The sequence below is a fragment of the Podarcis liolepis genome (genome assembly GCF_965112155.1).
Source record: "Podarcis liolepis genome assembly, chromosome: 9".
In the NCBI taxonomy this organism is placed as follows: domain Eukaryota; kingdom Metazoa; phylum Chordata; class Lepidosauria; order Squamata; family Lacertidae; genus Podarcis; species Podarcis liolepis.
The window spans coordinates 47,645,598-47,660,867 of NC_139564.1; the positions used below are offsets into that span (position 1 = coordinate 47,645,598).

General features: G+C 41.4%; 1 protein-coding gene across 11 annotated transcripts in view; it reads left to right on the forward strand.

Moving 5' to 3' along the window:
* WDR17 (WD repeat domain 17) overlaps positions 1-15,270 on the forward strand; it is a 56,542-nt gene that overhangs the window by 607 nt on the left and 40,665 nt on the right. For 5 of the 11 annotated variants that reach the window (XM_083520230.1, XM_083520228.1, XM_083520227.1 and 2 more), the window contains exons 2-3: positions 11,850-11,978; positions 14,574-14,757. In XM_083520230.1, the coding sequence (XP_083376356.1) occupies positions 11,856-11,978; positions 14,574-14,757 (307 nt within the window). In that variant the 5' untranslated portion in view covers positions 11,850-11,855. Of the gene's footprint in view, positions 1-6,317; positions 6,527-8,504; positions 8,751-11,849; positions 11,979-14,573; positions 14,758-15,270 lie in introns of those variants that run through there. The other 6 variants (XM_083520222.1, XM_083520223.1, XR_014529992.1 and 3 more) reach the window with 5 other exon arrangements.

Genomic DNA, 15,270 nt, shown 5'->3' on the forward strand with positions numbered 1-15,270 from the left:
TAAAGGGGGGCGGGATTAGAATACTTTACAGTTCCATGTTTTGTGATCCGGGCGCATGTGGGAAGTGGCTATTTTAAACAAGCATTTTTTCAGGCAGTAATAATAGAAGCGTTTTGATTTTTGTTCTGTGTGTGTGCAGGCAGGGTTTCCGACAGCGTGCCATCACTTAAAAAAACAACAACTTGTTGCATGTAGATTTGAAGGAAAAGTGTGTACAGTTTTTGGTATAAAAGGGCAGGCATTGTGCTGCAATGCTTTCCCTACTTTGTACGCGTCTACAACATTCAGAGGTGTAGCTGTGTTAGGTTGTGGTAGGAAAAACAGATTGTCTTAGGCTGACTGTGGCATGGGCTTCCTTGGACTAGAGCCATCAGATGTAGGCTCCCCTCCAGGGGACTACATACCTCAATAAATCTATTAGTCTTTAAGATGTTGCATCTGCAACATTCAGTGGTTGAAATGAGAGAGATGCTGAACAATAAATAGCAACAATAGAGTAAGGCAAGCACTCAAATGGATCACAGAACATTCAAGCAAACTTAAAGAATATGATGTTGTAAGCCAAGTACTGAAGAGCCAACAACTATCCCCCCCCCATTCAGTTGCATGATGACATGTGAAGGCAGTGTGAAGTGATCTCTCTATGGAACTGGGTTGTTTTAAAGACAAAAACATGGCGACATCGAATTTCTGTGCTTTTGAAAAGCTGAAAATACCTTGCTTGCTTAATGGTGGCACTGGGGGTTGGCAGTGTACTGGATCCCTTTGAATAATCCATTTGTCTAACAGTGATATCTGCCCAGAGTGTCCATTTGATTTCATGGAGAATTAAAATGCAAAATGTTTAAACGTGTGGCTTACAATGAGATCAGAAAAATAAATTGGAAAGTGGAAGAAGTGTGTGCAGTGTGAGTAATGATTACTTGTGTACACATCCACAGGGGCTCCTGCTCCCCCACAACAGGCCCGGTTGACTCTTGTAGTAGATAGGTAGCCGTGTTGGTCTGCCATAGTCAAAATAAAAAATTACTTCCAGTAGCACCTTAAAGACCAACTAAGTTAGTTCTTGGTATGAGCTTTCGTGTGCATGCACACTTCTTCAGATACACAGTTGACTCTTCTCATTCTTACCTTTCCTCCTCTATCAAACTGAACACTGGTTTCTTCTCTCTTCATCTCCTCCACTCCACCCCACTCAAATAATTTGGGCAGCTTTTAGCTTAAAAAAAAAGAGTTTTAGGCATATGACATGTTCCTCTACTTAAATGTAGATTTGGTGCCTTTTCTAAAAAGCAAGTTTATTATTATTTTTCAACTTGAAAGTTCTTGTTGTTGTGTTGTGTGTGTGTTTTAATAATAATCACAAGAGCCAGCCAACGAGCAGGCTGCTCAGCCAGCTTCTTGAAGAAGGACTCATAGCTAGGGTCTATGAAAAAAGTACATCTTACCCAAAAGGGGTGATTGTGGATCCCTAGTGAGTTCCCCACTCAAGCTATGGACATTGTGCATCAAGTGCCTTTGCAAAGGACCATTAAAAAATAACTTGTGGAAGTGCTAATTAGGAAGAGAGTTTATTTGTAGCCTCATGGTGAACTGCATTCCGACACTGCTTATAATCTGTTTAAAAACTGCCTCAGAAGTACAGGTGACTAACAGTCCACATGCTAAACTTTCATGCAGCACACTATGTGGTAATCCACAGAGTTAGAATTGATGTACTGTACTGTGTATGTGCAGCAGAACTGAATAATTCAGTCCAGGAAAAATAGTATACTACATTGGACTGTAGCTGAGGAAACATGATCCAGTGGTCCCTTCCTTAAAAAGAAAAGAAAAGAAAAAAACTTATTGCAGACCAAAAACCCCCCAGCACACCAGAGGAATATTCCATTGGAACCCACTAGCCAACCATTTTATAAGATTGACCATAAGGGTTAAGAAGCCTTTTTTGTTACTCAGCAATTATCCAGTGAGCCTTCCTGCTGTGTTTGTATTCCAGTTATATTAATTTCCCCTTCAACTGTTTGTTCTCAGTTTTACTAAATAAACATGAGAGAGAAGCAACAACAGAACAGAATTTTTATAGGAAGTAATAATGCTTTCCAGTGGGATACTTGGGGTGTCCATGGGTTGGTTCTTGATGTTATTGGTACTATGGTATTTTAGTTATAGCAATAAAGACAATGACTAGATTGAATGCCTGTAGAGAGCCTAAACAGGAACGGTTATATTTATGTATTCCTATCCTTGAAACATCACAGCTTCTTTGAAAACGTTTTCACAAAACTCTCCTTTCTTTCAGCTATTGTTTATAAACTATCCTCCTCCAATCTAGTGCTCTCCTGATGGTTTGAACTACAACTCCCATCAGCTCCAACTAGGACAGTTGTGCCTCATGTTGGATTTCATGGCTCTAGTAGCCTAATTTTTCAATTTATGGGGAGGGTTTTCCCCCCTCCCCCTGCTTTATTATTTATTTATCTTGCTTTATTAAGAGATTTGGAGAGTACAAAAGCTTTCTATAATTTTGTGACATTTTGGTCAGTACCGTAAAGGTATTACTGAAATAAAGTTTCAGTTAGCTTCATATGGGCCTAGACTTCTTTTAACTCCTTGTATAAGGTGCTAAAAGGATTTCTGTGGCAGCAGCTTCACCTTCAGATTCTGAAGTTCTGCTTACTCTGTTAAGCTCCAGGGTACTCCTTAACACTCTTTCCGCTCTCTCCCCCGGGACATCATCGTTTATATACTTGTGAGTTCTTGCACCCTAGTCCCAGTGGACTGCTGCCACATAACACTTAACTTGTTAAGTAGATTAAGCAAAACTTTTCCATAAGTATGGTATATGGTCGCAAGGGTGCCCAAAGCCTTTTCAAAGAGGGCCAGGTTTGATGAAGTGAATATGTGTGAGGGCCGGCCAAGGTTGCTGAGCTTTTTGTAGGATTGAAATTGTTGAACTTTTTTTACAATTTTACCCCATAGTTGCTGAGCGTTTTTTTATTATTATTATTTTACCCCGGGTCATATACTGCCACGGGAGCCAGATTAAATCGAACAGAGGGCCGGATTAGGCCCCCGGAATGGATTTTGGACTAGGGGATGTTTATGCATGCGTCTTCTGAAACCTGGACTTTAGAAATCTAAAAAGAAACTTGTTTAAAACTTGTGTATACTGTAAGAATGTTACAATGTCTTCACTTTATATGCAGGCCTGGATCCAGGGTTTGATTCTGCAGAGTGCATTGTGTTCTTATTGCCTTTTGCTATTAATTGGAGGCTATGTGGTTAGTGCCATGTAGAACCATAGACTTTTAAGCAAGGGTTCCTGGGGTCTGGACTGGCTCAGTCACCATGGTGACACTAATCACAGAATTAAGTAGCAATGCATTGGATGGGATTTGTGTTTATATCTCCTTTGAAGACTCCTGGGATTACTTTCAAAAGCTGGTCTAAATTTAGATCAAATCAAAAATATCCCCATTTATCTTTGTTATAAGTTTAATATTGTTCGGCTACGTTTTGTTTTAAATAAACGGCAAGCTCTAATTTCATATGTTGGAAAAAATGACCAAGACTTTCTTGTTGGAAGGGAGAAGCAATTGAGAAGTACTTGTATATTAAGCAGAAAGCCTGTGGTAGATCAATAAATATTGAAAGCATTAATAGAAATTCACCTTGATATACTACTTCAGATGAGCCAAATCATGTATGTGGTGCTGTGGTCTAAACCACTGAACCTCTTGGACTTGCTGATTGGAAGGTCAGCAGTTCAAATCCATGTGGCGTGTTGAGCTCCCGTTGCTCTGTCCCAGCTTTTTCCAACCTAGCAGTTTGAAAGCATACCAGTGCAAGTAGATAAATAGGTACCACTGTGGCAGGAAGGTATACAGCGTTTCTGTGCGCTCTGGCTTATGTCACGGTGTTCCATTGCTCTAGAAGCGGTTTAGTCATGCTGGCCACATTACCCAGAAAGTTGTCTGTGAACAAACGCCAGCTCCCTCAACCTGAAGTGAGATGACTGCCACACCGCATAGTTACCTTTGACTGGGTTTAACTGTCCAGGGGTCATTTACCTTTGTACCTTATCATGTATGCACCTTATAAGGTTGACTGTGATTGAATTTGGGGTGAGGGTGGAGTTGCTCTTTTACCGTGCAATACTATGCATGTCTATTTAAAAGTGAGCCCCATCAAAATCAGGGGTATAGGATTGCAGCATAAGTAAGTTGCCAATCTTACCTTCTTGGGCAAGTTTCTGTAGACTATATCCAGGCACTCTTGGAGGAAACTGATTTTCTAGATCCATTTCAATCTGGGTTTAGACCCAGTTTTAGCATAGAGACTGCTTTGGTTGCCCTGTATAATGACTTGTGTCAGGAGAGAGGCAGGGGAAATGTGACCCTTATAATTCTCCTTCAACTCACAGGAGCTTTCAGTACCATCAGCCATGGTATCCTCCTGGAGCACCTGTCCGAGTTTGGGGTGGGTGGCATTGCTGTGGCTAGACTCTTACAGAGGGTGATGCTTGGGGACTGCTCTTTGGGCCTGTGGAGTCTTCAATGTGGGGTTCCTCAGGGTTCAGTTTTATCCCCTGTGCTGTTTAACATCTACATCTACATGAACCCGCCGAGTGGGGTCATCTGGAGCTTTGGAGTACGTTGTCAGCAATATGCTGATGACACACAGTTCTGCTTCCAGTCTTGGAATTAGTCTCTTCTCTCCCCCCCTCCCCCACTTTTACTTGAGTGGACATTTGAAGGGGAAGATTAAGCTTCCTTCTCACACCTGTCTGCTCTTTAAAAAAAAAATGCCACATACTTTCAAGAAAATATGCGGTTGAAAGCATCACAATGATGCAAATTTCAAACAACTTATGGTTGCTTGCATGTCACCGTTCTAGAATACAAGAAAAGAAATGCAGTGTTGGACATCCATTAGATCTTAGCTCAATCACAGGCCCTGATGTTAGAGAGGTCTGACTGGCCTCAACTGGAAGTTGGACATTTAGCGTCACCTATCCCATGCTCTGGAACACTATTCCAGCAAAGATTTGGCAGGCATCCTTGCTTTTAACTTTCAGGCATCTCTTCAAGATATTCTTTTTGCCCACAAACCTTTGCAGCTGTTTCGTGTGTGCGTAGGGGTGTCTCTCACCAGTCACCTTAATGATTACATGCGTTTTAAATTTCATTTCATTTTTAAAAATGATATTCTGTGTTTTAGCAGTGTACACCAGCTTGATATTTTATGATATGGTAATATGGAAATACTTCTATAAATAAATACAGTGGACGCTTGGGTTGTGAATGTGATCCGTGCGGGATACACATTCGCAACCCGCAGCGTTTGCAACCCGCAACGGCGCGTCTGCACATGCACGGGTTGTGATTTGGTGCTGCTTCACATGCGCAAAGCGCGGTTTAGAGCTCCTGCACATGCGCGACCGCTGAAACCCAGAAGTAACCCGTTCCAGTTCTTCCGGGTTTCGGCGGTCCGTAACCCAAAAAAACGCAACCTGAAGCATCTGTAACCCGAGGTATGACTGTATGGGCCACTGGATTGATTGCACACAGGGGCGTCTTGCCCATAGAGGCAAGTGGCGCGGGGCACCGGGGTGCCAAGTTCTGGAGGGCACCAGGGAAGAGGCAGAGGCTGGACACGTTGCCTCCTGGCATCAGCTCGCTGCCCTCGCCCGCCTCTGCCATGCTGCTCCGAAGCAGCACCCCGCCCGGAGCCTCTACCTTCCGTGGCCACTGTGGCACAGGTGCCAGGGAATAGGCGGAGGCTGGGCGTGGCGCCTCTGGGCACCAACTCGCCACCCTCGCCCACCTCGCTGAAGCAGTGCTGCGCCCGGAGCCTCTGCCTCTTCCCCGCCAGAGGAGCCGCCCTCCAGCCGCTGCCTGCCTCCTCCAAAGCTGCTGGCAGCGCCATAAAAAACTTGGCAAATCTGGGAAATGGGGGCAGGGGACAGAGGGATCTTTGCACCATGGCACTGGATATACTTAAGATTGCCCTGACTGCACAGTTTTCATTGAGATTTAATTCCCAACACTCCATCACTGCATTAGTGCTTAGGCTGCAGTCTTATGCAAACTAACTTGGGACGGGAGTGAATCCCATTGAACTAAGAGAGACAGCCTATGTTGTTTTCTATAGCCCGAAACATTATTAAACTTCAATATAATAATATAGTAATGGTTTTGTGTCGTCCCCCCCCCATCCTAAATTGTTCTCCTTTCCTTGTTTGGATCTCATACCATATATGGATCTTATTTGTGCTTGAATCTTTTAAAAATGTTTTCTATGAAATAGTCATAGTCATACTTGCTTTTATAGATGAGTTGATTTCACAAAGCATTGGGCTCATCTCTGTGTAGTCTCAGAAATTTCCACACAGAATCCATATTGCCTTAGCATTATTCAAGGGCTTAGTTACCATATCCTACATTTCAAATATACAATGGCTTGGATGAGTTGTATTTCGTATTGGTTTGATGAAGGCGATTGGTATGATGGACTGCAAAGAGTAAGATCCTTTCTTTTCTAGAAATAACTGCTTTGTATTTAATCTCACTTAATCTTTCTGCAGTGTATTGCCTGTTGTTTATAGCATTTATACTTCACACTGCAGTGCAGTGGTTGAATCAGAAATCTTTATTTGATAGGTGAAATTAAAATTAATCATGTAATACATTGTTTTATAATAACAATTTGATGTTTGGAGCTAAAGGTAACCTGTCAGTTTGCAAACAGTGGAATCTGTCTGGGGTTCCGTGCTTAAAATACAATATACTGCAAAATGTTTATTTTACTGAATTGGTCGAAATTGATGCAATAGCTATGAAGGTGGGAAATAATTAAGAAGCGATTAATAGATATTAAGCCAGTTTTACTAAATGCAGCATTGAATTTTACTCAGTGTTTTTTGAAGACTGGTGTAGGCATTAACAGTATTTTGCAGTAAGAAACAGGGTTGCTATGGTGATCTTTGTATGATGTTTGGGGGGGAAATTTAAAGATATCGAACAACTGCTTCAGGAAATTATAATTTTCTATGGGTTTAAGAGAGAGTAGAGGGAGTGGAAAAGTCTGAATTTTGGTGCACTGGTTGTAAGTTGCATGAAATACATCACAGTGCACAAATGCAGCTGCATAGATCCTCTTTGTTGTTATGATCAACATCTTTCAGCAGTGCAGTTTTTAAAATGGTACAGCAGGATAAAAAGATCAGTTCAATATTGTATTTTTTAAAAAATCACAGCAAGCTATAACTATGTCTAAAAGAAATAATATGAACATAATTTATTAATTTATTAAATATCTTTCATATCCTGCTTTTTCTGGGTAGAGCTCAAGGCTGTGTGCATACGGTTTCCACGCCATCTTCCATTCAGATACTTCTGAGACCCAGATCTGATTACATTCTGCAAGGTTGTAGCATCATGTGGCTTCAAACCTGAGAAGCTGAATGAATGCAGTTTAGCACAAGAGAACAAAACAAAGGAAGATGCACTGACAATACAAACATACAAATAGGCATGCCATAATTTGTGATGAGTCAGACAGATGGATCTTTTGTGAATAGTATGTATGTACACATATACATGCATGCTGCAGCTGCATGTATATGCACTATGCATTACTCACATAGGAGTGACAGGGACATGACAGAGGGATGGAGTCTCTTTTCTTGTAACTTCTTATGTGCGTGGTTGTATTAAGGGTTGTCACCTGATTAAAGAAATAAGTATTTATGAAAACTGCAGATGATATTTTAGAAGAGCTATTTTACCTTGTGTGTGAGAGCTGGGTGGGTGCCTCCTTGAAGATGGCTCCCCCCTACACACAGCAGATAATAACATTGTTTGGCTAAAATGAATGCCCTGCAGAAATTGATAAGTGGCGTTATATACGACATTTCAGTGTTTTCTCATTTGTGCACACACGAATTGTTGGAAACAGAAAGACAGCATGCATTGGATGTGACTGGCAATAAGTTGATTAATTAATTTATTTCTATCCCCTTTTTTTCTCCAAGGAGTTCAAGGTGGCGTACATGGTTGTCCCACCAGTGGCAGTCCTTGGAATCTCAAATTTCAGCAGTGCCTTGTGGAATGCCCAAATTTGGTACCCCCCTGCCTCTCGCCTTCCATTCTAGATCATAGTTGTGGAACCCCTGAGGCTCCATGCCCAGTGTGACCAAACTGGTCGTGCTCCCCTAAAACCGCCTCTGCTCCCACTCTTCAACTGATCTCCACAACAACCCTGTGTAGGAGGTTAGGCTGAGAAGCAGTGGCTTGCCCAAGGGTACCCCTTGAGCTTAATGCTGAATGGGGATTCGAACACTGATCCCCCAGGTCCTACACCACACTGGCTCTCTTACTTATACACAATGATAAGGTATTATTACAAAGTTAGAGCCAATACTGAGAACACAAGAGCTAGAACAGGAAGACTACGGGAAAATGCACACTTGCATATTAACATGGTACCTCTTTGAGAGCTGTAGTTGCCAGGCTACTGACATTGCTGTGTCGTGTGTGTAGTGCTACACCATGCTTGGACTGCTCTCCAGCATCTTTTAGTAGCAGTATTCTTTCGTTAACAGCATCAGGATTTAATTTCCTCAGCCGTCGAGTAAAGCGGTTTCACATTATAGACAGAAAGAGGCTGCATATTTGGAATCTGCAGGCTTTGGAACGGACATGGAAATCCTTAAATGGCTTGCAGAAAATGACATCTCTGTTAAGGTAGGGGTAACCGAGTCATCCAGCTTTCTCAAGCCAGACCATTTTATTAAAAACATACTTAAGTTCAAAGAGATCTAGAACAAATAGTCCTTCAATTTTATCACTTTTCTATATTTAGAAATGAGGAAGGGCTTAAAATATTGCTCTTGTTGTGGCTGGGAGAAAGGTCTCTCTCCCTTCCCCTTTGTTGTAGCTTTGGTAACCACAGACATCATTTTTTACTAGTATTTTGTTTATGATGTAAAATCTGAGTGTAGCAAAATGCTTTTGTGTCACCTGTGTCTTGAATAGCTGAGACTTATATATTCCTACTCTTGAAGAGGTTTAACTTTTCTTTTTCTTAGAGTTGCTTTCAGTTTGTGGTGAATGTGCTTCTCTGTGACTGATTTAAATTACTGAGGAAGTCAGCTAGTTCTGTTTTGGATGCATAATGTTGGCTAGTGGTTCAAGTCTTTGCACAATTGATTTTAGAATACAGTGGTACCTCGGGTTAAGTACTTAATTCATTCCGGAGGTCTGTTCTTAACCTGAAACTGTTCTTAACCTGAAGCACCACTTTAACTAATAGGGCCTCCTGCTGCTGCTGGAGCACGATTTCTGTTCTCATCCTGAAGCAAAATTCTTAACCCGAGGTACTATTTCTGGGTTAGTGGAGTCTGTAACCTGAAGTGTATGTAACCTGAAGCGTATGTAACCCAAGGTACCACTGTATTACTGAGATAGAAATTAAAAAAAAATTAAAATCCACATTGCAAGAATTTTTGGAATATGTGAGTTTTCTATGCAGAGCCTTCTGGCTTCTGAGGATCAGAAACTACATCAAAATGGTGAATAGACAACTTGAGGAAAACTGCAATTGCTTGGTCCTCTTTGAAGCAATGTGGGTATGTCTGAAATCAGCTGAATAAGGCTAGTAGTGACAACAAAGTGGAATGGTAGAGGATCCCATTAGGTTTTCTAAGGAAGAGCAGTTTGCATGTAGGATGTTAGTAATGAGTTTTCATCCTATAGATAGGGATTCTAATAAAGATAGGGATTTACATAAAATTTGTGTATGCTAAATGCAAATTCAGAAATAATTACTCTTATTTAAATAGAAATAAGATACATCTCTTCATTGTGGCAGAAAACTATGACCTTTACCTGCTGAGTCTGCTGTGCATGTGCTAACTCATGGGTAGGCAAACTAAGGCCCGGGGTCTGGATCCAGCCCAATCACCTTCTAAATCCGGCCTGCAGGCGGTCCGGGAATCAGCGTGTTTTTATATGAGTAGAATGTGTCCTTTTATTTAAAATGCACCTCTGGGTTATTTCTGGGGCCTGCCTGGTGTTTTTACATGAGTAGAAGGTGTGCTTTTATTTAAAATGCATCTCTGGGTTATTTGTGGGGAATAGGAATTCGTTCATCCCCCCCAACAATAAATATAGTGTGGCCCCCCACAAGGTCTGGGGGACAGTGGACTGGCCCCCTGGTGAAAAAGTTTGCTGTCCCCTGAATCATGGGCAGTTTCAAGGGTTTATCTTTAAACTGGATCCGAATGGGGAGGTCCTTCAAATAGAGGACTGTCCTCTGTAAAGTAGGACCACCCTATCTATAGGTGGAAACTGGGCTTAGATGCATAGTTGGGCATTTACTGGACTGTGTATATAGGGATAAAATTATTAATGAAAGCGCTTCCTTGTGTGAATGTGTCATTTTCCTGTCCACCTGTTTTGTCAGCATCATGCTCTAACCAACTGAGCTAACCAAAACTCTCATTTTTTAAAAGAAAGATCAGATAGATACTATGATCAAATAAATGCAGTGCAGTCCAAGTTTTTTGCAGTTCTCCATAGTGAGGGGGACCTCACTGGCCTCAGATTCCCAACACATGTGTTTTTTAGAATCCACCCAATTCCCGTTACTGTAATTTGTTTTTAATACTACATTTTAAATAGTTGTTACCCGCCTGCTGGTAAAAGATGGGTAATAAATTTAATAATAATACCAAAGAATAACACCTGCACAAGTTCCTAGATGCGCCTTCCTGCAAAGTGGCATTTTGGAGTGACGAAACTTGACTAGCCAGGTTCTGACAGCCTGAAATGTTCCATTATCAAGAAAGAAGCTGCTTCACTGGCTCAGTGATTATTGATCTGCCCAAAGCCAGGGTCCAGTGCCTCTCCATCTTGGCATCCCTGCTGGGTAACAGGCAAGTGAGCGGCTGCTGCTGTATACTCATCCATCCTGCACTTTAAGCATAATTTATTCATATCATCTTGGGATTTCCTTCAGGCTTTTCATTTAAAAAAAAAATCTTTCCCCTAGTCAATCATTTCTTCCTCAGGTGGCCAGGGCAGAGGAGTTATTTCATGCATTTAAATCCAGTTTTCTAAACAATTTCTATTTGTCCAAATTGAATAAACACACTTCAGTAGACTCTTACCCCATGTACATTTAGTTAAGGCAGATGGAAAATGTCAGTACAGAAGGAAAACCAACTCTCTCTCTCTCCATCTTCCTCCCACTACTTCATTTGAAGCAGCCCAGACTCAGCAGCTTGCTTTCAGCATTTAGTATCTAAGAACCTAGACCATCAGTTAGCAGTGAGCAGTGCTATTTTTCTAGAAAAAGAGGTACCAGAACTCACCATGAACGCTTCCCTTCCTGTCTTATAATGGCAGTGGTGTCTACCTGAGAGGTGCTGGAAACGAGTTCCTGTGAGTTCCTCCTGGAAAAAAAGCTCTAGGTGTGAGGTGGGGAAAGAGCTGGGTACAAATATATACGTAGTTATCACAGTCTTAATTTTAATGATGTAATCAGAAAATTAGACCAAATGTGCAAGTTTCAACAGAACTGTAATATGTATTGGAATTAATGAGTGAAGTTTGTATGAGAGCTGGCCTTTGCAGATTGCACCTATGCGCAGTCTCCATTCACCTGTCCCAAAGACCAATTAAAGAATCTGAGCTTATTTAATCACAAGGATATTTGCGTGGTTTTATTCAAGATTCTGTCTTCTTGCTTTACAGGTATGTTTTTCCTAGTTCTTCAGACTGTTCTACATCAAAGTGCCGAATAAAACATCACTTAAATTATTCTGTTTCTCTGTTTTCTAGGCAAAAATGGCACAGGTTAAGCAAGTGGGCTTATTAGCTGCTGGGTGTCAGCCATGGAATAAAGACGTCTGTGCTGCGAGCGGAGATAGATTTGCCTATTGTGCAACTCTTGCTATTTATATATATCAGGTGAGATGGATTTTTAGATTTCTCTGTGAATATTTTTCTTTCCTGCTACACAGTAATGTTTCTTAGTAAGTGTTGCCGCAGGATTAAACAGATCTGTATTTATTTATTTTTAAACAAAATCTAACTACATATAAAGTTCCTTTTTAGGGAAATTTTAATTTTTTATTCTGTTAGCGGTTCATTAGTTCAGGACCAGAGTAACCAAGCTGGAGTGACTTGGGAGTCTGTGGTACAGATACGGCATACTGCTCTCTATCAGAATTGTTATATATTTCAAAAGCTGTAACTTAGGCCAAATAGTCATGTGTCTCGATGTAGCAAAGGGGTTGCATGTAAAACAGCAGCCCCAGATACAGATGTCCATTTATGTCTGCTTCAACGAATAAATCTGACAAGTTTCACTGAGAGCCTATGTGAACATTGCAATTACGGTACACACAGGGGTGGATTTCGGTAATCTTTTTTAATATGGTGCCCTGTACAATTTCAAAATTTGGCATCGCCAAATTATGGATCTTCTAAATTTTGTGCCCCCTCAGCTCAGTGCCATGTGCGGGGGAACCGAGTGCTAGGTACACATCTCTAATCAGACGTGCATCCACAACCGCTCCAGGCATGATTCCCAATCCCATTTCGTCCTCTTGAATTTCATTAATTTCCCCAGCCTGCCTTAGGACTCCCAAATTGTTCTTTAAACTCTCATGTTTTTGGTTTTTTTTTTAAAAAAAAGGTAGGCACAAGAGCTGTTTAGGGAAAACTGTTACCTCTATGCATTAGGTTTCCATCTTGGATTTCCCTTCAAGCTGTTGCCTTCTCTTGCTGTCAAAACTGCAAAACATTGCATATGCCCACCAGATGTGTGTACATGTGCCCCCTTCTTAATCCAGGCTCATAGCTTTAAGAGCTTCATTCTTTTTTTGGAAACATTTCTACAGGAACCTAATATTTCTGTAGACATACTGGTCGTTTTATAATATATCCTCATGTGTGTGTGCTGTTTAAAGGCAGAAACCTGGGGCTGTATACAGTGCTAGTCCTGCTCAGGATACCCATTGCTGTTAACGGATGTAACTAACTTATGTCCATTAATTTCAGTGGATCTACAGTGGTGCCTCGCAAGACGAAATTAATTCGTTCCGCGCGTTTTTTCGTCTAGCGAATTTTTCGTCTTGCGAAGCACGAAATCCCATAGGAATGCATTGAAATCCAATTAATGCGTTCCTATGGTCAAAAAAAGTCCAAACAAAGCCAAATTTGGTACAACAAGAGTTTATTAACTGCTCTTTAAAGTCACACATACTGTAAAGAGCATTTCAAAAATTGAAGGAACAATAAATTAAGTTTCTAAACATGACAGAAAAACATTTAAAAATCAACAAAGTGTACAGTACATTTTCTAAGACTCTGGGGGACAACTCGAAGAAGGTTCCTCTTCCACTCTTTGCTTCTTGCTGAATAACCCCCTCCCCAACTGTTCCCCCAGCCACCCACCACACATAAATTCAAATCCAGAATTTTTTTAAAAAAACAGCAGAGTGGCCCAATGGTCACAGAAAATCATAAAAATGCAGAAAAAAACCACACAAGCTTCCAGATTCTTGCAAACCCCTCCTCAACTGTTCCCCCAGCCACCCACCACACAGAAATTCAAATCCAGGAATTTTTTAAAAAAAACAGCAGAGTGGCCCAATGGTCACAGAAAATCATAAAAATGCAGAAAAAAAACACAAGCTTCCAGATTCTTGCAAACCCCTCCCCAACACCAAGTCCTTGAATTCCAAACACGCCAACCCAAAATCCAAAAACCCCCAAAAAAGTTTTAAAAGTTTAACTTACCAAATGGCTGCAAAAGAAGTTTTGGAAAAGCTTCAAAAATCACCAAAGACTTCAAAAACCTCAAAAAAGGCTACCACACCGCGTTCTATGAGTTGCTCCTCGAAGTCAAGTCGCAACTGTATTAACGGTGTTAAGAAAAAGGAAACAAACTTGCAAGACGTTTTCGTTTTTCGTCTTGCAAAGCAAGCCCATAGGGAAATTCGTCTTGCGAAGCAGCTCAAAAAACACAAAACCCCTTTGTCTAGTGAGTTTTTCGTCTTGCGAGGCATTCGTCTTGCGGGGCACCACTGTATTCTGAGTAGAACTTAGTTGGCTACAACTCTTGGAACTTAAGGTAAGCCAACTTAAGGAAGCCAATGAAAGGAAAGTTTCCCATTCCCCGCTCTCCCTTGCAGCTCCTGTGCCCCCTGAAACAACTGTCTTGAGGGTTTGTGGGCCCTTTTAGACTCTTCTGGGATGGCGCTGCTGGGGCAAGGGAATATTGCCCAAACTTGGGTATATCTCTGCCTGATTTGTGGTGATTCCCCCCCCCACTAGCCACCTTTACATCTCCTGTGGTGTTAAAGGTCTCTCTCTCTCCCAACCCCTCCTTATATCCTTCTGAATAAGCTTGTGGGATGCAACCTAGTGGCTCTTAAGCTTCTGTCATACTTAAAATGCATGTGTAATTAGTTTTCAATGTTTCTCAAAGTAGCAAGATGCACATACTGTCTTTTGAGGTGTATTTACATTTAATTTTAAATCTGTGTAACCTTTTAGCTCGATCATCGGTACAATGAGTTCAAACTGTGGGCAATTATGTCTGAGCACAAGAAGACCATCACAGCCGTTTCCTGGTGTCCCCATAACCACGACCTGTTTGCAAGTGCAAGCGCAGATAATTTAGTAATAATTTGGAATGTGGCTGAACAAAAAGTTACTGCAAAACTTGATGGTACAAAAGGTAAGCGAGGAATTTGAGTCTAATGACATTTATTAATAGCAAAATGAAGCCACCAAAGGCTGAATCCAGAAGTGCTGTTCTGTCAGTTGAAGACAGCCAAGGCTCCCACAAGCAGAAGAGTGTGTGTGTGTGTGTGTGTGTGTGTGTGCGCGCTTTTTACTTATTTTCCACTTTAGTTCCCTACACATGCAATCTGTGAAGTTTGGGGGTGGGGTGCATCTGGAATAGAATGGGAGGTGGTGCAGGGGAGGGGAGCAGGAATTGGTGAACATCACCTTGCCCCTCTTGACATGCACACCATTTCAGTTCACAGGAGCCTAAACGTGGTAATGATAGTGGTCATGACACAAAAACCAAATACATTCAGTTTCCCAGACAACAGCTTGAAACTACAAACCTCTGTTCTGTTATCCTACTATAGAAAAGAGGGAAATTGCTGCGGTGAAAACAGTTGGCTCTGCTTGACCATTACTATGAATTAGAGTAGAAAAGGCGGCAGTTAAGGTATTTTAA